Source organism: Nuphar pumila, chromosome 17 (assembly GCF_984573655.1).
Source record: "Nuphar pumila chromosome 17, dmNupPumi1.hap1.1, whole genome shotgun sequence".
Lineage (NCBI taxonomy): Eukaryota > Viridiplantae > Streptophyta > Magnoliopsida > Nymphaeales > Nymphaeaceae > Nuphar > Nuphar pumila.
Genome location: NC_143265.1, coordinates 79,487,510 through 79,514,397, shown reverse-complemented (window position 1 = coordinate 79,514,397; position 26,888 = coordinate 79,487,510). Strand labels below are relative to the sequence as shown.

The window sequence follows — 26,888 nt, the reverse complement described above, 5'->3', positions numbered from 1 at the left end:
TGATGCTAATGGCGATAAAAAGTACTTAAGTCTTTGCAAACGCACCAGACTCCAATGCTAAGTTATGACAACAAACACAGGGAAACACCATAACAAAGCAGTGGATTAGCGACGACCGCATTCCGTCGCTAATCCGTCGCTAACAGACTTAACGACGGATTAGCGACGACGAGGCGACGGTATGCTTACGTCGCGAATTTTTTGACGCTAACTGACGATGGAATAAATTCGTCGCTCGGTCCGTCGCTAATTGCGATGGAATAACGAGCGACGTATTTCATTGGCAATCCGTCGGTACTAAACGGCGGCCTCGGTTGGCGACAGATTTACATCTGTCGCTAAGCCGTCGCTAGATTATATGCATAGCGACGGAAATGTCCGTCGCAAACACGAAAAAAAAACAAAAAAATTTATTTGAAAATTAAATACCGAGAACGGTACAATTTATATTTCCTGTACAATTTATATTTCTTGTAAATAAAAAATAAACTACACATAGAATTTTATATAAAAGGAATCTACAACAATTACTCATTCCACCTTAAAATTAACAAGTTTAATTATTTACAATTCAACAATTATAATTTGGAAACAAAAAAAATAAAACTTCTTCAACACAGTTCTCTAATCATCGCCAAGATTTTGTGTGTCTTCTTGTTCATTGCCTTTATCTGTGATCCATTCAGCTCTGCTACGCTGATTATCGCTAGCAGCCTACACAAGAAAAGAACAGTCAGTATTGATAAACAAAATATAATGAAATAAATTACACACTATATGTGATTCTATCATGTGCTTATATGTGTTCTAAGGCAATAAAAAAACTTTATATGTGATTCTATCATGCTCATATGTGCTCTAAGGCAGGCAAAAAACTCTATATGTGATTCTATCATGAATTATATGTGTTTTAAGGCATTAAAAATTTTTTATATGCGATTATATCATGCTCAGATGAGTTCTAAGGTAGCTAGAAAAACTCTATATGTGATTCTACCATGCTCATATGTGCTCTCAGGCAGGCAAAAAGCTATATATGTGATTCGATTATGCTCATATGTGTACTAAGGCAGTCAAAAAATTGAATATGTGATTATAGCATGCTCATATGTGTTCTAAGGCAGACAGAAAAACTCTATATGTAATTCTATCATGCTCATATGTGCTCTAAGGCAGGCAAAGCAAAAAACTTTATATGTGATTCTATCATGAATGATATATGTTCTAAGGCAGTAAAAAAACTCTATATGTGATTTTGGCATGCTCATATATGTTTTAAGGTAGTCAAAAAACTGAATATGTGATTATAACATGCTCATATGTGTTATAAGGCAGTCAAAAAACTGAATATGTGATTATAGCATGCTCATATGTGTTCTAAGGCAGTCAAAAAAACTTTATATGTGATTCTATCATGCTCATATGTGCTCTAAGGCAGGCAAAAAACTTTATATGTGATTATAGCATGCTAATATATGCTCTAAGGCAGGCAAAAAACTCTATATGTGATTCTATCATGCTCATATGTGCTCTAAGGCAGGCAAAAAGTTATATATGTGATTCAATTATGCTCATATGTGTTCTAAGGCAGACAAAAAACTGAATATGTGATTATACCTGAGAGGGACCTGCAATCGAAGATCCCCTGTTCAGCACAAAACTGTTGAACTCATCTCGGAGAAAGGGGGCGACGGTGTCATGGAAGTAGTCATTCAGTGTTTCCTTAATGATCCGGCGTACATCATCACCGGAAAGAATAGACTGTTGCTTGAAGCTTATGTCGGCGGAAGAAGTCTGTGAGTCGTAACTGGAAGAAGCAATAACTGGTGAAGTGTTCATATTACTCCCAAACACGAACACGCGACCTTTTTTGGGTTCACCTGCTACAGTCACCCATGTTGCAGGATCAAATGATGGATGCTGAGTAGCGTCATCGTCATATCGCTCTACCATCTGTTGCTCATATGCCTCCTACAAAATAATGTTTAAAGTATGCATTAATAATTAATGATAACATTATGATAACTTGCATATTGTAATTATTATTAATAGAATAAATACATACCATTGTCGTTCTTGCCTTCTCTGATATGAAGACTCCTGTGGTCTTCCGTTTATGTGTTTCAACAAACACATCCTTATATGATACCATGCCTCCTTTTTCTGCTTCCTGCGAAGTTAAAGGACAAAAGATTTAGTTCACAAGTTTGCAACAATACTTATAAAATTAATATTATATATTAATGAGTTATCATTTTCTTCAAATGGCTCCCAAATGTCTTAGATCCACCTGTGTGTAGATAGGCTTCGGCCATTTTCGCTCGATTTTGTGCAGCTTTCGCAGAACGATTTTGAAATGCATCTCCCGCCCACTTATCACACATTTCATCCCAATAATCTCTCCTGATAGTAATAGAGCCATGGCCTTTCCACTATAGTGGATCATCTATTATGCCAGATGTTTTTTTTATACAGTCTTCCTATTGTGCAGCATGCCTGCAAATCGATTGGCAGTCACCTTCTGCCACACCTTTCTTGCATCATTTTCTTCCATCGTAGTTGCGAAGCGATTCGAAGCCTACAAATATTTTCAGAAAGTTAGTAGACATGACTTAAAAAAATTAAATATGAAATACATTAACTATGAGAAACAACTGTATACCGTGAATGAGGACCACAATCTGTCTAACACCTCCTTTGGGTACTCTTTTCATTGAGCAACCGGTCCTGGTAGATGTTGAAGAAGTGAATTCTTAATCTCCCGTACTACTTCTTGTGGCTCAAACCTCGTGATGCACATGAATTGGTACACAGTAAATATCAATATAAAATATTTATAAGATATACAATAATTGAAAATGAAATACTTACGGTCGATTATCGATATACACTATTCGAATGAGTCTTCTTGTGCCAGACTGAGAAGACCCTGCTTCCTGTGTTGGCTCCTGACTTGTGTGATCAACTGATGTAGGTGGGTCGTGTATAGGCGAAACATCAACTGTAAAAAAATACGTTAGAAATTCTCAGAATGCGCATTTGAACTAATCAAGCGTCCAATTAGTTAAATGATATACCTATCACAGGAGCCCGTGAAGATGAAGGTTGGGCCTGGCTACTACTGGATGAGCGAACACTGTAACCTCCACGAACCATATTCTAAGAAATAACATATGTCATACAATACATTCAAATAATTCACATCAAGTATTACAATACATTCAAGTCATTCGCATCAAGTATTACAATAATTCAAATCATTCACATCAAGTATTGCAATACATTCAAATGATTCACAACAAGTATTACAATACATTCAAATCATTCATATCAGGTACTGCAATGCATTCAAGTCATTCACATCAAGCATTGCAATGCATTCAAATCATTCACATCAAGTATTACAATGCATTCAATTAATTCAAATTATTTACATCAAGTATTGCAATAATTCAAATCATTCGTATCAAGTATTACAATACATTCAAATAATTCAAATCATTCACATCAAGTATTGCAATGCATTCGAATCATTTGTATCAAGTATTACAATACATTCAAATAATTCAAATCATTTACATCAAGTATTGCAATACAACTCATTCATTCGCATCAAGTATTACAATACATTCAAATAATTCAAATCATTCACATCAAGTATTATAATGCATTCGAATAATTCGTATCAAGTATTACAATATATTCAAATAAAATTTTTAATCATTCACATCAAGTATTGCAATACAACTCATTCATTTGCATCAAGTATTACAATACATTCAAATCATTCACATCAAGTATTGCAATGCATTTAAATAGAGGTTTGTATTACAAGATTTTGCTCACTAGCTTGAGAATTCTTCCTCGTCACTTGTTTGACTTTTTTCTTCTTCTTCTTTATTGTTTACCTATCCACTTGGTACATCATTTGGATCACAATCCTCTATGAATGTTTCATCGGCCAATGGAGATATGGCATGCATATCATGCGCAACATTGTGACTATAAGCGAAGTCATAGATATCATCTGATTGATAGTAATCGTTGTCTTCAGCTAACTTATCTTAATGTAACTAATCATACTCAGGGTATAGTTTGGACTTCACCTTGCAAACTGCCCACCATTCATTTCTATCTGATTTTTTTATACGCGGATATGAAGTATAATAAACTTGTTGAGCTTGCGATGCTAATATGAATGGTTCATATGTTTCAAACCTGAATTTATGATTCACCTCCATAATGCCTGAAGCTTTGTCGAGTCTTGTTGCAGTTGGATCAAACCAATGACACTTGAATAAAGTTACCCTGTTATTTATGCTTAAGTAAGTCAACTCCATTATTTCCTCTATAACATCGTAGTAATCATGTTTATTTTCACCGTAGCTGCTACCATTGATACACACGCACTATTCATCGTTGATTTGTTTATACCGTAATCTTTTGTATGGAATCGATAGCCATTTAAGATGTGCCCGTTGTAACATTGCACAACTTTGGTCTGACCATTTTCTAAATCACATATTCCTTGATCTTTAACATCACCATGGTGGACCTACGCACAGACAAAAACAATGATTGTGACCACGACCAATTAAGTAACTTAGTGTTGTTTACAAGTACAAAATTTATGTTAGCTTTTTTACCAACTGTTTCAACCACTCCACAAACTTAGTTTCATATTCTTTTTGTACTTCTACATCAGTGAGATGTGAAACTTCTCTTTGCAACTCCAGATCAAATCGTCTGCAAAGCACAAATACTTATATTACCGAGCCATGTATCCACGTATAGAACATAAAAGGATTTATAATTGTGTTGCGTCTATATATACTTACTCGATGTATGGGTCGATCGTTGAGCAATTAAAAAGAATATAGATGTGTGTTGCGTCTTGCTCTCGATCTGTTAAGAGCCTTGATCAGCAACTACCAAATGCATGCCCAAGTGGTTGAAATATCGACAGTGTGTCAGCTATAGTTACTTGTTCTCCATCATCGTTACGGGGCGGGCATGTGTAACGTGTTGGAATATAAGGTTCGAAATACATAGATGAGAAATTTGAAATCTCTTCTAAAGAGTACGCCTCACAAATAAAGCCTTCTACTCTTGCTTTATTACAAACCTTTTTTTTGAGGTCGAACATGCATCTGGCAAAAATATACATTTCAAATTTTAAATATCTGTCATTAAAGAGACAAATATAAAAAAACATATACCTTTCAAATGGGTACATCCATCGATATTGCACAGGGCCACCAACCCTTAGTTCATATGGCAAATGTATGATCAAATGTTCCATAACATCGAAAAATGCTGGCGGAAATATCTTTTCTAGCAGACAAACAATGGTAATGACAGAGTCCTCGAGATTCTTTATATCTAATACTACGACCTCCGATGCGCACAATGTTCTGAAAAATCTGCTCAACTGAGACAATACCCCCATATAGGTTTGTCTAACATATCTACTAGCTGCATCGTTTGGTGATTTTTCATCTAAGGCAGTTCTTACATCCCTAGAACTCATAGAAGAATCCAGTTCTGTTCCTGCGACATCAAATATCAAATCCGTATATGGATTATCGTGCACCACATTCACCCATGCATCAAAATCGTTTCTAAATTCTTCTCTATGAAACATCCAGTTCTGATAATCACTCACAAAACCCTTCCTGTATAGGTGATGTCTAACGCTATGAGGTTCTACAAATCGATTATTCTTACAAATCTTGCAGGGACACCTAATCTGACATGTGGGATCCACTGTACTGACAATTGCCGTTGCAAATTCAATAAAACTTTCAACACCATCCATATATTCATGCGATAACTCATTATCCACTATCCTATGGTACATTCATTCACGATTTGCAGTCATTTTCTTATGATGTTACGAATAATAACCTAATGAATTAAAAGAGAACAATCAGAATACTACGATAAAGAAAATATAAAATTTATCATGCAATATATGATGTCATACAATAACAAAATTTTTGATGCATGCATTGATAACTTAATATTTTTATATGCAAACTATTAATGACACGATACAATCATTTGAAGCATGCTTTCATTATACAATTTCACAAGGAAGTCATAATCAAATTGAAAGTAACTACATGCAAGCATGGATACAATTACATCAAACATTGCAATACATCGTAATCATTCATATCAAACAAATGACAAACATGTACCTGCAGCAAACACACTTCAATATTTCACTAACTACTACTATGCCTAGCATGGACTCCGTACTCCAAAAATAAGAACACTTCCATATTCATACATTAAAATCATGCTCAGCATGATCTCCGAACTCCAACAAAGCAACCCTAAATATCAACAACTAAGTGAGTGTGTGAACAATAAAGTGTTACATATAATAAATTAAATAACATGTGATATGCTTGCATCACCTACTCACCATGGGTATTTACCCGATTTGCATTATTTTTGTTACTTACTTACTACAGGTGGTTGAGCACAAGCTGATTTCGTTGAAAAATCTGCACAAAAAAACGTTGTTTTAAAATGAAGTCACCACATAAAAAAGGGGTTGTTCCGGCAGGGGGTCGCCCCCCTTACGAAACATAGGGGTTAACTGACCCCTTGTTCTGGCAGGGGGTCGACCCCCAGCCTTTCCGGCAGTAAGTCCACCCCCTGCCAGAACAGCAGGGGGTCGCCCCCTGCCTGAGCAGGCAGGGGGTCGACCCCCTGCCAGAACAGGCAGAGGGTTAACCCCCTGCTGTTCTGGCAGGGGGTTAACCCCTTGCATGTTCCGGTTAGGGGTTAAGCCCCTGCAGGAAAGGCAGGGGGTTAACCCCCTGTCGGGGTCGCCCCCCTGCCGGAAAGGCAGGGGCTTAACCCCCTGCCGAGGTCGACCCCCTGTCGGAACAGCAGGGGGTCGACCCCCTGCCGGAAAAAGTAGGGGGTCGACCCCCTGCCAGAAAAAGCAGGGGGTCGACCCCCTGCCAGAAAACGCGGGGGGGCCGACCCCCTCGTTTACCTGTCTTCGAGCGGCGGGGCCTGCGGACGGTGGGGACCGACAAACGGCGGGAGTGGGCGAACCGCCGGAACGGGCGAACGACAGGAGCGGGAGCAGCGAAAGAAGAAAAGAAAAAGTTGTATGGGATTAGGGTTATTCGAAAATTAGCGACGGATTAATTCCGTCTCTAAGCTAATGTAAATCAAATTTACGAAACTAGCGACAGAATATAGTCCGTCGCTAATTAGCGACGGAAAATCTTTTGTCGCAAACGTCGTCGTCAAATGTTGTGGCCGTTACGACAAAACAATATGTCGCGAAATCCATCGCTAATTAACGACGGATGTTGCGACAGAATATATTCCGTCGCTATTTTCGTAAACTTCATTCATTATAGCGACGATTTTTTTTTTGCTCGTTAATCCGTCGCTAACTAGCGACGGAAGTATTTCGTCGCTAAAGTCCGTCGCTAACAACATATTTTCTTGTAGTGAAATAAGCCCCACGTGATTACATACGTGGCGCTCATTCAAACCCAAGAACACGCACCTACTTGTTCCAGGGGGAACATATAACCTACTTCACCATTCCAGGGGGAGTCTGTACAAAAAACAGTTATCGCACATCAGTCGTTTGATAGTGGGCGCTTGACCAGCGTCCCACGCGATGCACGGGACGTGCAATGAAACGCACCCACAAGGACCCCTGATGTTTTTTCGCCATCAACCCCTCTTGGATGTACTGCAGTTTCCTAATGCATCGTTACTCTCCTGTCTCTCAGATGTATCTCCTCACCAATGCTTCTTCAGCATTCGGGTATGTTTTGATGGTTTGTTCAGTATTTTTATGAAATGAACGTAAAAGATGAAACAAAATATTGATTCTCTTTTTTTTAGTAACTACTGTACCAAATTCAACATTTGTTTGGATTATACTCGGATGTTGTGCTGCAAAATATATATATATATATATATATATATATATATATATATATATATATATATATATATATATATATATATATATATATATATATATAAAGCAGTGTAGTGATTGAAGTATTTGTTTTCCAAGCAATATGTTTAGGGATAAAATCATACTGCTTTCAGTTATGAAATAATCATTTTTTAAAGCTTATTACTTCTAATTCAAACAATGTATACATACATATATGGCTGATTTAGGTTGAGCTCACTATAAGTTCCAACTCACCATGGCTTGTCACATAAATGAGCCTCAGCTCGTTCAGCTTGTTTACCAGCCCTACTAACAGCCACAACATGGCGTTTAAGAAGGCTCTAACTAGGATACAGATCAGGTTATGCTGAAAATGAGCGTTTTTGCTCATGCTGACATCGTGGCCATCCGATTTGCATTTTAAAAAATTCAAAAGTCAACAAAACCACATGGCATTCATCCAAAATGCAAACAAACGGCCAAGATGCCCGCATGAGCAAAAACGCTCATTTTCAGCATCACCTGATCTGCTTCCCTCTAACTAAAGGGCTTGCATGTTTCAACACCGAAATCTTCTGCGAGATCAGGATCTATGATCTCTTAACTCATCTCTTATATTGGCATGCCCAATCACATGGCGGCATTATATATATAAGTGCCCCCACAGCGGCACGATGCAGGGCCCACTCAAAATTATGACATGTGATTGGTTGCGAGCACATACGAGATGCGTTAATAGATCATTGGATCTTGTCAAATCTTGTTCGTACTAATTAGTCTGGACTGTCATGATGGGTCCATTATCGTAAGCCACTCTATCAAAATTCAACGGTCTACAATGTGTAAAAATTTGAAAAAAATCATGTTTTCATGTTAAAACCACTCTATCAAAAAATGTAGGGGGTGTCAACCGTTCTTGGTTTACCGGACCCGACCTGAACCAAACCTTTTAGGGTTCGGGTATGGTGATAAATAAAAAAAAAAACAATTAAGACCCTGGTCCGCACCCAAAGGTCCGATTAATACATGGACCCGGGTATAGTTTGTGAAATTTGATACCAGACCCAACCCAAGTTTTGATTAAGACCCACAAATTTTCATTGTAAAAATTATAAAATATATGGTTTTACCGGGTTTGATTCATGTAGTTCTTATCGAGTTGAGGCATGTTTTTTCTTATATTGGACCCGATTAGACTTGGGTGCAGACCTCATACCATACCCAAAAATATGAACCAAGTCTGGTTCCACCTGTGTCCGAACCAAACCAGAAAAGTGCATTTTCCTATTAAATGAACCATGTTGAAGTCAAATTGATCAAATAAAACCTGCACCTATGAGTTTAAAATATCGTACTCTAACGGTAGCCAATATTTTCCCAATTCAGAATTCCTTGAATGTCTCCATAGTATGAGGTGATTAGGGTGGGTAAAAGTTGGGCATAAGGTTAGGTGGGGCAGTTGGGGAATTGGGGGAGGGCATTCAATTCCCCCACCTTCTCTGATGACTGGTTGGAGGGAAAGAGGGGTTGGGTAGAGAATTGGAATCCAATTCCCCTGTTACTTTCCTAAATCGGTGTTCATTGCTGATCTTTTTTTTCCATAGGACAGGGATACTATGCTATATTGGAGCCCAACCCACTAAGAGGGTTTAGTGGGTCCATTATAGGGGTATCAATGGGTTGGGTTTGACCCAGACCCGACCCATACCCTATGGAGTCAGAGTTTGGTGATAAACAAAGAGGTTCGATTAGAATTGGGGTCCGACTCAAAGGGTTAGATTGATATATGGAGCTGGGTATGGTTTATGAAATTTCATACCGAACCCGGGCTCGACCTGAGTTCTGACTAAGATACATAATTTTTCAATGTACAAAAAGAATAAATTTTTTTATTTTACTGGGTATGATCCTGGTTCATGCAATCCTTTTAGGAATCGGTATGGTTTTTTTTGGTGGGTTTGATTGGACCCGAGTCCTGACCCTCGAATCAGATCTAGGTTTGGTTTCACCTGGATCGTAACCAAACCTAACCCGTTGACACCCTTAGTCGAATACCTCAAGATTCACCCGTAGACATAGCAACATAAGATCCGATTGAATTCGGGCATGACCCGTTCTACTGAATAGGAAATTAGAATCTCTCTCTCTCTCTCTCTCTCTCTCTCTCTCTCCTGTCCCCGTTAACCCTCTTGGCCCTCTCTCTCTGGCACTCTGCCGTCTGTATCCATCTCCCTCCCGAACCCTTCTTCTGCACTGTGTGAACCTACTTTGGATGGCTGGACCTTGACAAACCCCCAAGATCATTGCTGACTATCTGGTTTTCAGGGGGAAAATCGGAAACCAACCTTCAAATTTTGGGGGAAAAGGTAAGTTTCTGCCCTTGTCAAGCGCTTTTCTCATGGATTATCATGTGCAAACTCATCTGTCTCTTGAAATTTCTTAGGGAATTTGTGCCTTTGTGTTTCTCTGTTTAAACCTTTTTTACTTCGTTTCCTTGACGATGTTGGTGTTTGCTAAATCTTCTAATGGGGATGAAATGTTGGCAAGAATCGCCCAAACGGGTTGTTTTCCACCCTTTTCTTGAAAAAATAGGTGTAATTTATGATGTTGATTTGTGCTCCCATCCACCCATGTGCCTAGATGAATGGTGTATGTTGTGTTAATGGCATTGGGTGTAAAGGCCAATATCCCGTTTTATCTAGTGTCTAGAAACCTTCTTAGAGTGTGATCTCTGCTCATAGTGGAAAAGTGAGTGAATCAATGTTGTCATGAGTATGGTTTCTGAGAGAACCCAACGAGGGTTTTGATTCTGTAACAACAAGCATCAATCTGGAAGATCTTTTTTTTTCGATAGAGAAAACTGAGATTAGGCAGACCCCTACCAGTTATACAACCATGCCATTTGGGGTTTGAACTTGCAACGTCCCAACACAAGGTGACGTGCACTAACTGCTCCTGCCAGACAAGCGGAGCCCCCGTTGGTTCAATCTGGAAGATCTTATTGTCAAGCAAAGACTTGAATTGAACACATTCAGTTTTATTTATTTATTTGTAGTCCTTAGGGAGTCCCTTGTTCTTGATCATAAATGTCTGTTTTTTTGGGTGTCTGGGGAGGTATATTATTGTCAGACTATGATTTTGAGACTGTTAATTGCATTTGCCCAAGGACTTTATATAGCACAGGACACTTGATAGGTAATGTGTTTAGTATTGTAATCAACTACCAGTCTCCCCTTCTTTACGATCTTGTTTGTTGTCAAGTATCAGCTAAGAAGTCAAATAATTTGTTATTTGTTTGTGTCACTGTGGGTGTCCACTCATTTGTTTGAAGTGGCGATCCTTATTATAACATTCAACGATGAAACCTGCAAGCTTCTATCTACTTTCTTGAACAAAAATATGAATCACAAGCTCGAGATTCTTTTTTCATGTATGAGTAGTTATGACCATGCAAATCTCGTATGACAGTTACAATCACTAAAATTCTAAAAGCTTTTTCCCAATCTTTAGTTTAACTGTTACTTCACATTAATTCATTGTATAATGGGAAAAAATCACCTATTTTGTTATCTTAGGGGCATCATATGTTAGTTTATATATGCTTTTCTGTCCAATTGATATGATGCACCTAGCATTTGTTCTTGGGCACTATTAAGGTAAGTGGTTCAAGCAAGAGAAACATAACAGCATGTTCTTGATCGTATTGATATAGACTAGTGTATCCTAGCTAGTTAGGAAGGTTATGCAAACAATGCTGTGGAGAGGAGAAAGGGACTCAATGTCCCCTGTCACATGAACCTATATACAAGAAGAAGTTATTCACATAGACTCTTTGCCAGAGTTACCAGAAGCTTCTTAGATAGGTGGGATGCCCGCTTCGGAAGCTTGATACTCTTCTCTTCCGAAACTTGATGAGAATCTTGATTCTCCCACGCTTGTCCTATGCTTTCCACACGCTTCATCTATTCTTCTTATATGTTCTCTTACTCAACTTTTCATGTTTTTATGTGTTTTCTCTCTCTTCTCACTCACTTCCATGTGCTTTCTCTAAATTGATAGTCATTATTTTTAGATTTTGTTAAAAATTTAATTCTTATACTAAAAAATCATGAAATTTAATATTAGTCACTTTTATTTTAGTTTTTTTTTTGTGTTTCATTTTGATTCTCATTCAATTCTTATATATATATATATATATATATATATATATATATATATATATATATATATATATATATATATATATATTTATTCCTCGCTTCTTGTACATTTTAAAATGCACCGCTTCTCGCTTCCGCTTCCCATATCGTTTCTCGCTTTCGCTTCCTAGTATGGCAACCTTGCTCTTTCCATGTAGTGATGATGTGGGTCTCTATTAACTGTTGACGTGTTCAACAATTCATGAAAACAACATGTAGTAACTATTATTTATGCTAGTAGCCAAGCTTTTAATTTTTACCCTAGTTTGTGCCATAGCCACAAATATCAGTGAGAAATCGAATTTCTCGCAAAAAAACATGAAAAATATTCTTTCCAAAAATTTCCCGTTTTATACGCAACATATTTGAAATATCACCTCTTTTTATTATCTTGCGATTAAAGCACATTTTTTCAATAAAACGCTATATAAACATACTTTTATACCAATAGGCGAAACGAAGCCTATCGGATTTTGCTGGAAGCTGAACAATTCGAGGGTTTTTTATAAGTGTGGAGAGAGGACTCCTCTTCACAAGCCCATCAATATGGAACTATTTTACATGGCCCCATTCAAAACCAGTGGCAAATGAGCATGACAAATTAATGCATATACACTAAATGATAAGGATACGAGGGTGGTTAATAAACTTCAACATCTCTCTCTCTCTCTCTCCATGTGGGGCCTGTAGTCTCTCTTCAAACGATGGCCATTGCCATCTCTTACAATGCCTGTATACCTAATTTCCCCTTATTCCTCTCCCTAACCCCTTCCCTAATACCCTACCACCTTCCCACCATCTCTATATCCCTCCATACAAAAAAAAACACAACCAAACACTCCTCCCAATGGAGAGGAGGCCGATTGTGGTGATGTTCACGGAGGCCAGGATTAGGGTTGGATGCATAATTTTAATGTGGATGGCTTACTTGATCGGTTTTTGTTTATTATTGTCATTTTCATTTTTCTGAAGAACATTTTTCTTTATCTCTGTCAAAAAATGAAAAAAAAAAGAGTTATAAGCTGTTACTTATTTGTGTTATTAGTTATTAACGATTTTTAAATTATTTGTTATATACTCAAGTAAATTTTAGGAAGTGTGAATAATATATTTTCATGTTTTATTGTTTCTTCTTCTTTTATCATTTTTTATATTTTTCATTCAACATTTTTTTAAATCTCCCAAATTTTTCCCTTACCGAGAAATTCCCAAGAACGATATTTGTGACTATGGTTTGTGCCACTTAAGCATATTCAGATCGGGAAGAGTGGTGGAGAAACCTGAATATAATTTAATGATTACTACCTTCAGCTTTGCATTAACATTTTTTGTGGTTTTTCTGTGATTTTGTTGGTATCTTAACATCTTGGAAGTTGTACAGGAATTGAGGGAAAATGCAAGTAAAAATTGTTTTGGTTTGTTGCATCTTACACTTGCACTGTGGGAGTCTTTAGCTAAGGACATGAATGAGGGAACACACGCTGCACAATTTGGGAGAATGCCTGGAATACCTTCAGGGATATTACCAGTAGGATGTGGAACAATTAATGATTTACTAGTCAAAAGGGTTATACCGTTTTTTATGCCAGTCATGTTCTATGGATTGCAGCTGGCTCATCAAGCATGCAATTTCATATAATTTGGAAAGAACCGAAAGGCACTTGTTTTAATCATAACTCTTTGTCATCCATATTCCTTTCATTCTCTTAATATGGCTTTCCTTTTGTGTTCCATGCTTCTTTTTTTTGGTGAATACTCTAAAAGCTTCCCCTATTCATCATTTTTAAGTATCTAAAAGGAATTAGCTAAGTTGCTGTTCGAATTGGCTCATATATATATATATATATATGTGACAAATCATTGTATTTGTTGTTGTTTGTAGCACTTCTTACTCTCTTTGTTCTACAACTAACAGATGGATTTTATTGTTTGTAGTATATTCCGCATGTGATTTGCAAGTTGCATTGCCTTTTCTATGTTTATTAATGTCATTTTTATCTGTGTGTGTGTGCTTGCGTGTGTGTCATAGTCATGATCAAAGGCGACAGAAATTTTCAAGATATTGTCAGAGCCTGAAAAATCTTCAAAAATGAACATCAATGCGCACTTGTCACAGAATGTATTAATGCATTGAGACATGGTATTTTATGTTTAATCATCTACTCCAAGCAGGTTAAGTGCCTGCTCCAAGCAAGCATAATACAGGCAGCCATGGCTGCTGGTTCCTCCAAAGGCAAGGTGCAAGCTATAACCTCCAATTCTCCCAAGGGCAGGGGGAATTTCCGTTGGCAAGATCATGCTAACGCAGATGCACTCCTCTTGAAGCTCTGTCTTGATGCTGTCCTACAAGGAAGGAAGCCCAATAAGACCTTCAAAACTTCAACCACTAGGCAAATGGCTGACGAGGTCAGGAAGAAGCTAGGGTATAATGTTACAGAGGATAATGTGAAATCTCGACTGAAAACCTGGAGGAGAACTTACCTCCTAGTAAAAGAATTATGCAAAACCAATGGATTTCGATTTGATCCCATCACCCACCAAGTGATTGCATCATCTGAAGTATGGGAGGAGTATTTGAAGGTAGTCACAGCTAACCAGCTTTGATTAACAATTTGATTCTATAGCTATTTATGTTTGTTGAATTGTTTCATGCACAGGCAAAGCCTGAAATGAAGCATCTGCGTGGAAAGACTATTGAAAACTTGAAACAGCTCGGCATCATTGTTGGGAATGACCGAGAAGGCCAATATGCAGAACCTCTTGCTGATGTTGTGCTCTCCAAATCCGATAGTCTAGTTTGCCCAGTTTCTCATGAGTGTGTCCCAGTTCCTCAAGAAGATGTAGAGGATAACATGTGCTTTAACGACTTGCGACCACCATCTAATCCTGAAGCAGAGGGTGCATCTAATTCAACAAAGGGTGAACCTAGGCAAGATCTTGACAGGCCCTGGAGTAAAAGATGCAGGGTCGCTGATATTCTTAAAGAGGCACTAGCTCCCCTGTCTGCTGCAATACAAAACCTTTCTGAGAGTATGATCCAAGATAGAGAACTTGTTGCACAACAGAATATGGCCAAGGAGTTGGATGCACTAGGCCTTAGTGTCAAAGAGTATCTCTCAGCTATCACTATCCTTTGTCAGCAGAAGAGCATGGCTAACTGCTTCTTATCTTTGAAGCCAGAGTGGAGAAAGGAGTGGGTTCTGAAAATACTGGGGGACAAGGAGAGCTCTTGAGCAGTTTAGTTAGACTTGTTTGTGTTTTTTTCTTTTTCATCTAATTTGAGACTCTTTTATGTAATAGATGATAATGAGAAAGTGGATAATGAATATAGGATGTTATTAGGATGGATAATGAATATATATATATATATATGAGCCTGATACTTTTTGTGCCTACCACGTGCCTACCGAGCTTTAGAAAGATTATATTTTTCCTAAAATCTGACCATACAGATGTGATCTACATGCTTGATTTTATGGGAATCTATTTTTGGATAGTCAGATTCCAACACCAAGTTAGGTTTTTATAAGATTCAAAAATCAATGGTCTACAATTTAAAAAAATATACAATGCCTAAAAGTCATCTTTTTCTAAAAAAAACATGATTCAAGTATGATTTCTTAGCAAAGCGTCAGCCACCTACCCATTACTCTATATATATAAAATAGAGAATTCACTGTTATATACCGAACAGATCAGCCTTTTTGTTTTGATGTTATTCTTAGTTTTTTTTTTTAAAGGCAGGTTTGGCAGACCCTTACCAGTTATACAACAATACCATTGGGATTTGAACTTGCAACGTCCCAACACAAGGTGACGTTCCCTAGCTGCTCATAGGAGCCCCTGTTGGTATGTTATTCTTAATTATTGTTATGGATGTGCTTATTGTTATGCCTGCACTTAATTACGATTCTTTTTTGTGTATTTTATTAAGGGAAAATATACATGGCCATATTTCAGGTGTCCAGTTGATGTGCCCAATGCCAATTGAATTCCAGTTTGATATTTGGTAAAGAAAAAAAATTCCAGGAGGGATGAGTCGTTTTCTCAGTTTGAAAAGTATCTTCTGCTGACTTCAGGCCCAAAGACACCAAGTCATAAATAAGAATTACATCAGTGAATGTTTCACCTACCAGCCGCAGTAGGGAACTGTTTGGCTGCCGGATAAGAGAGGGGACATGGTATTTAATGAGGATTTAATAAATATCACCAACCCCACATGTGCTTCGAAACCCTGTCTTGGGATAAGAGAATGGTGAAGGGAATGGAGATGGGTTATTTTTAGCCGCACATCACAAGGATGTTGTTGACAACTCTAGCTTACCATTTTCTTCTCCACTCTCATCACCCCTCTCATCTCCTCTCTAACACTACTCTCAAACGGAGCACCTGGTTGGTAAAACCAATGTTGTCAGTATCGGTATCGGTCCTGAATTGTTTGGCCAACGATTCAGGTGAACCGGCCCCATACCGATTCTCAACTGAATCATTCTGAATCGGCTAAAAGATAATTAAAACATATTTTGTGCCAATCAGAACGTGACACATGTTAAAACCATAAAAAAAATATTCAAAAAAATAATTATAAGTATTTTTTACATTTATTAAAAATACCTGATTCAGGTTAGTATCGTATCGATTTTCTGTCAATACAAAGGGAAAAAGGTTGAATATGGATTCGGTGATGGAGGGTTTCTCCTTCGGGTTGAACATGGATTCGGTAAAGTGTAAACCTTGTCTAGTTGTTGGATTTGGATTTCAGTGAGTTCGATTGTGGATTCCAATCTGATTGGACTTCGAGAAGGCTCTGTTTGAGAGAAGTCACTTGGAGGGATTTTCAAGGAGTTAAAAAAATTACAAATACTGGTTTTCAAAGGAGTTTGAAACTATTATTGTTTACACTAGTAAATCATTGAAGGTTTCAGGCTTTTAACTCCTAATTCCTTAACATGTTTGGAGAGCAATGTAATGTAAAATGGGATTTGATTAGAGTTCCATCAGATTTCATTCATAGAAGATTTATATTTGATTAAAATCTACGAGGTTTTATTGGAGCATTCACCTTCAATAAAAAAAATAAAATGCCCAAAAAAATTACTCTAAATGCATAAGTGCAATTAAAAGTTGAATTGAAAATTTAATTAAATCCATTGAAATAACAAATTAAGCATCATAAAACAATCAACCAAAAAATAGGAATATAATAAAGTTAATGAAAGACTACCATTGGTGAGTTTTGCCACCTATTTCAACAAAAGATAAAATTCATCAAGGTGTTGAAAAAAAAGAGTCAAAATATCATGATAACACACAGTATTTTTGGTAGTTTAAAATAATGATATTCTAAAAAATATTGCTACATTTCACGTGTAATACCTCCACTTGCACAATCATATATATATATATATCGTCCAAATTTTCTTGGAGCGGTCCAACTCAGATAACTGTCTTGGACACCATCTCATTTCCACAAACACCCTCCTCCCAAACACAGCCTACTCTAGTTTTAGTTCTTGTAATTGTATGAGGCGCTTGGATTCATTGAATTCTGTAAGATATATTGTTTTTCTAATTAAAATGTAAAACGGGTCAGATTAGTATCCAGATCCAAACCTCAATAAAAGACGTATGTTTAACTTGATATGGATAAACCTGACTACATCTGTTCCGAATCTGACCCAGCTTCAGATATATGCGATCTGCATCCAACAATAATGGCCAATTCGGTACGGACTCGGGTCTGAACTCTGATATCCGATCGTGAACCAACCCGGGAAATGCCCTGGCTAAAGCAAAAGTTACTGCCGTTACTATGGGCCCACTTTTTTTCTTCTCCTCAATCCGTTCCACGTCAGCCTCTTTAAAAAATACTTTTTACAGGCTTTACATAAAAGAAATTTCAAAAGAAACCTAAACTTTTATTTATAATTTAGTACACACCAAAAGTATTCAATTATTAAAAAACACCTAACTTCTGATAAATTATAAAAGTGTCTTTCTTTAATGATGCAGTTAAGTATGTCACTATTACCATTTACTCCAATAAAAGGACCTCTCTCTCTCTCATGGGTGTGGCTTATCGAACTCTCCTATCTTAATCCTTATCAATTTTGCTAGGTAAGATGGGTTTGGCGCAGGGATCAAAGAATATTAATAAGAGAGAGCATAGTTACCAAAAAACAAAATGAATACGAGGAAGAATCCATGAAGCGGAAGTGAGTGTTAAAAAGTAGTATGAAGCAGAAAGCAAAGCATAAATACTATTATGAAACAATTATACAAGTGAATGAAAAATACAAAAAAGGCGGGAGCAAAAGTAAATAAGAAATGAAAAGGACATAAATATAATATGATATAAAACCAAAATGCAAGCTTGTGATAAAAAGATATAATTTTTTAATATGAAAAACTTAAGAAGTGAGAAAATGTTGAGTTAAAAGTGACAAAAAAGCGAGAACAAAACTTTAAGAAAGTGAAACAAAATCAATTTAGAAAATGAAGAGAGCGAACCTCCCACTAAAGGAAATCAATTTAGAAAACTAAGAGGAAGCAGGCTTCACACTAAAGGAAATCGAGTTTCCCATATTTTGGAAGTGAATTTCTAAAAGCTTCCTTTTTTTTCCGAGAAGAAGAGTTTTTTGCTTATGAAGTGAGTTTTCACATGTAGCAAGAAGCTTCTGTGTGTGTGTGTGTGTGTGAGAGAGAGAGAGAGAGAGAGAGAGAGAGAGAGAGAGAGAGAGAGATATGTTAAAATTGTAAATCCAATCCTTTAATTCAACTTGTGTTAACGAAAACTTTAATAGGACGCCCATTTTGCTTAACGAACGAAGGTTTTTGCTGTTTGGTGCATTTTTGACAAATTGAATGACTACGGTGCAATTATCGGAAGACAATGAGGTGCTCTTCTGAAATTTTTTGCTTCAACAATCCCCGCCACCCCGTATCCGACTTGGCTGCTTCATTGTTTTTTGAATTGGGCATCTCTCTCTCTCTCTCTCTCTCTCTCTGGTTCTTGAGCAGAACCCTAGAATAGCAGCATGACGATGCAGCTGAGGCTCTTGAGGAGATCCCTGAGGCCACAGGAGGATCGGTGGTGCTCCGCCCTCTGCCGCCTCTTCTCGGCGATCTCAGCCCCTCCTCCTCAGATCCCTTCTTTCGACTACGAGCCCCGGCCTTACCGTGGCCCCAGGGCGGAGGAAATCTTCGACAAGAGGAAGAAATTCCTTGGGCCTTCCCTCTTCCATTACTACCTGAAGCCCGTAAGTTTTCAGCTCCCCTCCCCCCTTTCTTTCTTTCTTTCTTTCTTTCTTGGCCTGATCGATTGTTAGAACTCGGGAGATCTCTCGTCTTAGAGTTGCAAACAGAATTGTAGATATACGGTTTGATGATCTAGAAGCCCATAAGTTTTTTCTCCATTTCTTTCCTGGCCTTATCGATGATTAGAATTCGAGAGATCTCTCGTTCTAGAGGTGCGAAAAAGATCTTAATTAGACACGTGAATGAAGAATTCTTCGGGGAATGGCTTGGTGGCGTAAGTGGTAAGGCAGGGACCAAACTATTTGGCTGTGCCAGACGCGCCATTTTCCAGCGAACGCGGTGCCCACATGGTGCCCATCGGGGGAGGAATTGTGGTGTCAAAATCAGGCCTGAAATCGACCGCTCCTTGTATGTTTAACACACCCAACAAGACTGGAATTTTCTATTTGTGGCCATGGGAAGGCCGGAGATTGGTGGATGACGAGCCATCATTGCTTTACAGGAAAAGCATTGCCAATTCTCGCCTTGCCATGGTAGAGTTTTTTGGTGGGTGCCCACACACCCAATTGTGCATGCTTATGGCTGCCATATTTTCGTAAAAGCAGTGCCTAGCTGATGCCCATCAAGGGAGAATTGTTGTGTCGGAGCCAAAATCTGAATTTCGACCATTCCCTTTAACGTTAAGTGTGGGGACATTTCCTATTTGTGGCGACAGAAAGTCCAGACAGTGGTAGATAAGGATTGTCGCTAACTCTCGCATTGCCATGGTAGAGTGTATTTTTGATGCCCACACAACCGATTGTGCATGTGTATGACAATATTTTATGCATTCCATCGTTGGGTTATCCTATACAGGATGAATGAACTAAATTATTATTTTTTAATTCCCTTTTTATGCAGCTCAATATTGTGGAGGGCAAGATGCAGTACTTATTTGATGAGGATGGAAGACGTTATCTTGATGCATTTGCTGGAATTGTTACTGTATCATGTGGCCATTGCCATCCAGATGTTGTCAATGCCATCATGGAGCAGACTAAGCTGCTCCAGCACGCTACAACTATATACCTACACCATGCCATCGCAGAGTATGCAGAAGCTCTGGCATCAAAGATGCCTGGAAACCTAAAGGTTTTGTTCCTCATGACCTGGAAAGCCTTTATCTGCTTTAAGTTTGTAAATGTTGAATGTGCATAAAGGTACATTTGCTTTTATAACTGGGAATTAAGTTTTGTGAAAACTTTTATGACAAATTGAAAGTTATAGCTCCATGTGTAATCTGTTTCTAGCCATGCTGAAGAGGAAGGAGAATCTGGTTCACAACGAGTTGTTCATGCTATGAATAAATCCAGAATATGATTTATTTAATAAAATGGCTACTTAAATATAAAAGTAAGAATATAATAGTTGTTAAAGTCTATTTTGAACTTGTTAATAATGGATTTCATCATTTCGTGTTAGCAAGAAAAGAGGAAGGAAACAAAGGTGGGATGTCAAATATAGATGATACATTGATACTTGTTATTGAAATGAATGGAAATCTGATCGATGTTGCAGGTAAATAAAAAAAAAAGAAAAGAAATGTTACATTAAACAACTCAATGCTTGAAATGGTCTCTGCTATGCGGGTTAATGTCACAGAAGCATTATACATTAAAAGTATTGTATAGTCATTTCTCATATTGATGCTTTTTCTCCTTTTCCTTTTAGGCACAAACTGTTGCTGTCATTGTGTACCCATGGAGGATCTATGATACTTCTATTAAATGTTAAACCATTCCCAGATTGTATTTATTTTGATCTAATGCATGCTCTTATATTTGAAAATGGTTTCACCAGGTATCCGCTTTGTGGTTCTTGTGTTGGTTTAAAAGATTAGGCATAATTTTTTATTTAATCACTCCTAAGTTGTGTTCGGTGTGAAAGATCTGAATGCCTTCTTGTAACTTGCTTTATTGAGGACCTCACTTTTTCTGTATGATGTGGTTACTGGTCAAGATCCATATATTTATCTTTTAGATGAACTTATTAGGTCAACTGTTTCCATTTTCCGATTTTTGACATGTGGAGATAATCTCTTAAGTTATAAAACATGACAGGGATCAGCTGAGGCCAAATATGATTTTTGTCATGCTGTTTTTAAGTGCTCTTGTCCTCCCCATGAAACACTTTAGTCCATAAGCTGAGCACTAAACACTGGCACACAAAAATTTGCAATAGGAGGTGTTTCTTTTCTATAACATATCCAAATACTAATATTGAAGAATTCAATTATATGGGAGTTTGGATAGGGAGAAAATGACAACAGAATCAAGTAACTTTTTAAGAATGCCTATTTTGCTACAAAACAATCCCCTTCAAGATGACTGGAGAAGCACACTGTGTGAAGTGTGAACTCTCAAGATTCATCATTCACTCAGAAAAGGCAGAATAGAGTCAATAAAAAGATGTGAACATACTGGAAGTAATTCATGTCTGAAGTTCGTATGAGTGTTACTTCTTTGTATCCGTCTTTTTTCTCTATTCATGGTTCAAGATTTGCCACTGAGCTTCATTTTCAGGTGGAATTTGATCATTATTTTAGGTGCTGTACTTGACTATTTTTCTTATAGTCTAAAGAGTAGTGTGCTGGATTATACTTTAGGATTTGACTGTATCAGTTGACTCCTAATACAATATGACTGATTAAGGTTTTATTGTTATGGACAAAGCATAGGTTGTATATTTTGTCAATTCCGGTACTGAAGCAAATGAACTGGCAATGCTTATGGCTCGGCTTTACAGTGGTAATGTCAGCATGGTTGCCTTGAGAAATGCATATCATGGTGGGAGTTCAGGTACGCTGGGATTGACAGCTCTAAAAACATGGAAATACAACATACCTCAGGTTGGTATTTGGTCCAGGTTCCAATATCTGCTTGTGGTTGCAAGCTATAGATGTTTTGTCATTTGCTTCTTTAGATGGAGATACTCCATGTGACTTGTAGATTCATTCTCATGTGCTATTTTTCCTTTCTCTTTTTCCAATGTCTTTCTTCTTGAGAGGCATGCTATTTCTCCTTTTATCTTTTTCCAATGCTTTTCTCTCTTCTTTATGATGGTTGTGAGAGGTGGCTTGCTCTTGCAAAATAAAATTTTACTGTCAACAAGGTTCCAGACACTACTTGATATAATTGACCATTTTATCAGGTTGTCAGTTTTGATATTGTCGAACAGTATATGATGACTATGTATATATCATTTGCTTGTTCTCTTTAAAACCTGTGTTTTTTTTTTGTTTCAGCCATTCGATTGTTGGTTTACATTTGTTTTTTATTCTTCTGAATATTGCAAATATAAAAATTATTATCCATTAACATGAACAAGAAGATAAGGCATCCTGGGTTGGAAATAAAAAGAATAGTTCTGTTATTTATGGGGCCTGTTCTGTTGAGAGCAAGAATGGCATTAGGTCCATATTTTAGATTGGAATCTATAACTTTAGTTTCTATGTTCTCAAATTTCTCCCCTAGTCCATCTGCATACAGCAAGCAATTTTTTTCTTATTTTCACTTTAACTAAAAAGTTCATTAATTTTCCAATCTCCATTGATTGGAAATATCCATAAAAAGATAATAGAAACTGTGTTTTATGAAGAAAAAAGTCCATATTTGTAATTGTACTCACTGTATATGACTGAGAAACAGGTAGTCTTTGTAATTATTTCATGATGTTTATTTCTTGCTTGCCCATATGTGCAGAAATAGTTGGTAGGCTGGTAGCTTCTGTAACTGTTCTCTACTCTGTCTTGTTCACTCTGTGTCCGAAGAGAAAATTGTTCGTTTCTGTAATTGTTTTCCTTTTGGCTCTTAATTTAGTCTTACGGGATCTTCTTGTTAAAATATATGTAACACTATATATATATATATATATATATATATATATATATATATATATATATATATATATATATATATATATATATATATATAAAATACCCGATAGGGGTATTATCGTCTTTTTACATAGTTGTTTTAGCAAACAACTATTTTCTTTTCTTTCCATTTTTTATTTTCTTTTTCTTTTTTTTTTCTTCTCAAAATCCAACCCAAAAGGGGGCCCACATAGAGTCGTTGGGGGCTCCCAACGACTCTATGGGAGCCCCCTTTTGGGGTGTATAAATAGGGGTGAACCCCTTTGTATTCTACATGCTTGAGAGCTCTCTCTTTTAATAAAGAGTATTTTTTTTTTAGTTCGTGCCTTTCTCAAGGCTTGTTTATGTTGTCCCATAGTGGACTTGGCTATTATCTCTCTTATGTATTGGACCATTGTTGGTCATTGTGAATGCTTTTAGCATTCTTTATTTTTCTGCATACTTCATTACATGGTATCAGGGCTATTCGGTTCTTAGAGGAAGAAACATGATATTCATTTTCACATTCTTTGTCTCTATCCTTCACTTTTTTTGGTGACATCATGGAATCCAAAATCGACCTATCCTTCAAGCTCAATGGAAATAACTACATGATGTGGGCATCGACAAAGGACAACAACCTCAAAGGTAAGAAACTTTGGGGTTATGTTATGGGTTTTATTCCGGAACCCCAATTGGAGCTCACTAAGATGGAAGGAGGTCATGAAAAAGCTCTTGAGGGAGATGCTCGCCTCAAAGCCATTGAAGACCACCAAAAGAAAGTTGAAGATTGGGAGAACAACCACGCCAAAATCCTTGCTTGGTTCATGAACAATGTCAAACTCAAGGTATGCGCTAATATAACTAAATTTCGCCGAGCTAATGAGGCTTGGTTCTTTATGAAGGGTATGTATACCCAAAAAGACCTTGCAAGTGCATATTTTTTGCAAGAGAAAATTAGAACCACCAAACAAGGTGATTCAAGTATACAAGATTACTATAATGCTTTAAATCCACTATGGGATGAGTTGGCTCTTTTAGAACCAAAATGGGTAGCTATGGAGGATATTGAACTAAGGCAAAAAAAAAATGGAACAAGATCGATTGTTCCAATTTTTGTTTGGGCTACGTCCCAAATTTGAGCAAGTAAGGTCATCACTCCTCCATAGATCTATTTTTTCATCAATTGAAGATGTCATTGCTGAAATCACACAAGAAGAGGCTAGGCTTAGCATGAGTAAGAACATTGATGAAGTGATTGTCGTATCCAAACCCGGTAATAATGTTAAAACCTATAAACCACCTCATTTTGGAAAACATGGAAACAATAGTGGAGGAAGAAAGATGATTATATGTCATTATTGTTATGAGCCGGGTCACATTAAACCCGCTTGCCCAAAGCTAAATGGAACATTCGAGACTAAGGTGGCGTCTCTTGAAGAATCCTCTATCACCAAAGAAGATTGTAAGTTTTTCTCTTGTACCTGTCTTGTGAGAAAGAGAAGAGAAGAAGAAAAGAGAGGCTGCGGCTGTCACAATTTCAATTAAAGAAATCGTGACCTAAACATGTATTTAAGCTTATATTACACTATGGGTCGGGTCTGGTATATATATCCAGACCCGATAACTAAAATACATCTTTACATACATGGACGGTGACATGGATCGGGTCGGATCCTGCACCTTTTTTAGAGGGCAAGAATGATGACCTCAAAGAAACACTTGGTCAATTATCTATGGCTTTACAACAAATTCTCAAAGCTACTTCCTCTACATCGGGTGCGGCCATTGCGTCTACATCATCACCCGGTACATATTTTTGGATTTTAGACTTTGGAGCATCCTTTCATGTGACCCCACATGAAAATGCATTAACCAATGTATGCACCAATTCAAAAAGTTCATGTGTTTCTACGATCGATGGAACTTTTTTAAAAATCACAAGTATTGGAACACTTAATTCTCAAAACCTTTTTGTTTCAAAAGTAAGAGTTGTTCCAAAGTTAAATTTGAATCTCTTTTTGGTTTCTTAAATTGCCGACCATGGATGTGAAATATCTTTCTCATCTAATGGTTGCTTTATGCAGGATCTCTAGTCTGGGAAGCGGATTGGGCAAGGCCATAGGAGGGGAACCTCTATTATATGGATGATCTAAACCTTCCTACAATTTTTTTTTGTACTTATGTCCAAGACAAAAGCATGGAAACTTGGCGTAAAAGACTTGAACATCCAAGTTATTAAAAAATGTATCCTTTTTCATTTGGAAACAAATTTTGTAAATAAAATGACATTAATTGCAAAGATTGCATTTTTATAAAAATGAAGTTTATTCCATTTTCAACTAGAACATTTCTTTCTACAAGACCTTTTGAATTGGTGCACTCAGATGTTTGGGGTCTATCTCCAGTCATGTCTAGAGGTGGTTACTCATACTATGTCACTTTTATTGATGACTTTACTCGTTATGTTTGGATTTATTTCCTCAATCATAAATCACAAGTATTTTCTTTTTTTAAAGACTTTCATATGAAAATATAAAATCAATTTCAAAGTAATATATCCATTCTTAGATCTGATTTCGGTGGAGAATATTTGTCTAATGAATTTCAAAATTATTTAAAACAAAATGGAATTTGCCATCAAAGATCATGCCCTAGAACTCCACAACAAAATGGACTAACGGAAAGAAAACATCGACATATTATAGAAACCGCTAGAACATTGCTTATTTCTAAAAACATTTCAATTTTTTTTTGTGCCGAAGCCGTCTTAACTTCAATATACTTAATCAATCAAATGCCTTCTAAATTAAAAAATGTTTCTCCTTATGAAAAACTTTTTAAAATTCCCCCCAACTTTAATCGCCTTTGCATCTTTGGTTGTAAATGCTTTGTTCTCTCACGTAAGATAGATAAGTTGTCTCCAAAGGCAATTGAATGTGTTTTTCTAGGTTATGGGGAAAATAAAAAAGCTTATAGGTGTTTTGATTTTAAGAATAACAAACCATATGTTTCAAAAGACGTAACTTTTTTGAAAGATGAAAATGGATTTGAAAAGCTAGATAAACCAAATGAAATTGACTACATGTTCTTACATGATCTTATAGATGATATATGTGATGATTCTATGAATCATCTTGAAAGTATAGATGATACTTGTGTTAAATATGTATATGTAAATGAATATATTTCTGTACTGTATTGTACCACTTGTACAGCATACTGTACTATATTGTACTACTGTACTGTATTGTATTGTACAACATACTGTATTGTATTGTACTACTGTACTGTATTGTACTGTATTGTACAGCATACTGTACTGTATTGTACTATTGTACTGTATTGTACCACTCGTACAACATATAAATATCAATGGAAAGGGGAGAAGACATCACGCCCAACATTTTTTTCTCTCTTCCCTCTTACCTCTCTCTCTATCTCTTGCTACGATAGTAAGGTGACTCCCACATCTGATTTCTCACATGGTATCAGAGCCAAGGGCGTGGTAATCACGATCATCTGGAAGGCCCCTAAGGACCTTGACGTGCGTTTTTGGGCGTTCTCAAGGAAAGTGTTTCATCTTTTC

At 37.0% G+C, this 26,888-nt stretch overlaps 2 protein-coding genes across 2 annotated transcripts in view; both read left to right on the top strand.

The window, feature by feature from the left end:
* Positions 1–10,175: 10,175 nt before the first annotated feature.
* On the top strand, positions 10,176–15,486 carry LOC149812394 (uncharacterized). The gene is made up of 3 exons (XM_089993657.1): positions 10,176–10,317; positions 14,323–14,730; positions 14,808–15,486. Exons 2-3 carry the CDS (start codon positions 14,362–14,364, stop codon positions 15,381–15,383), a joined length of 945 nt encoding a protein of 314 aa, XP_089849783.1. The 5' UTR covers positions 10,176–10,317; positions 14,323–14,361; the 3' UTR covers positions 15,384–15,486.
* Positions 15,487–19,151: 3,665 nt separating this feature from the next.
* The window catches only part of LOC149812393 (alanine--glyoxylate aminotransferase 2 homolog 1, mitochondrial-like), a 41,550-nt gene continuing 33,813 nt past the window's right edge, over positions 19,152–26,888 (top strand). Inside the window, exons 1-3 of the mRNA XM_089993320.1 lie at positions 19,152–19,409; positions 20,308–20,538; positions 22,124–22,294. Coding sequence (XP_089849446.1) covers positions 19,188–19,409; positions 20,308–20,538; positions 22,124–22,294 — 624 coding nt within the window. The 5' untranslated portion in view covers positions 19,152–19,187. The remainder of the gene's footprint in view (positions 19,410–20,307; positions 20,539–22,123; positions 22,295–26,888) is intronic.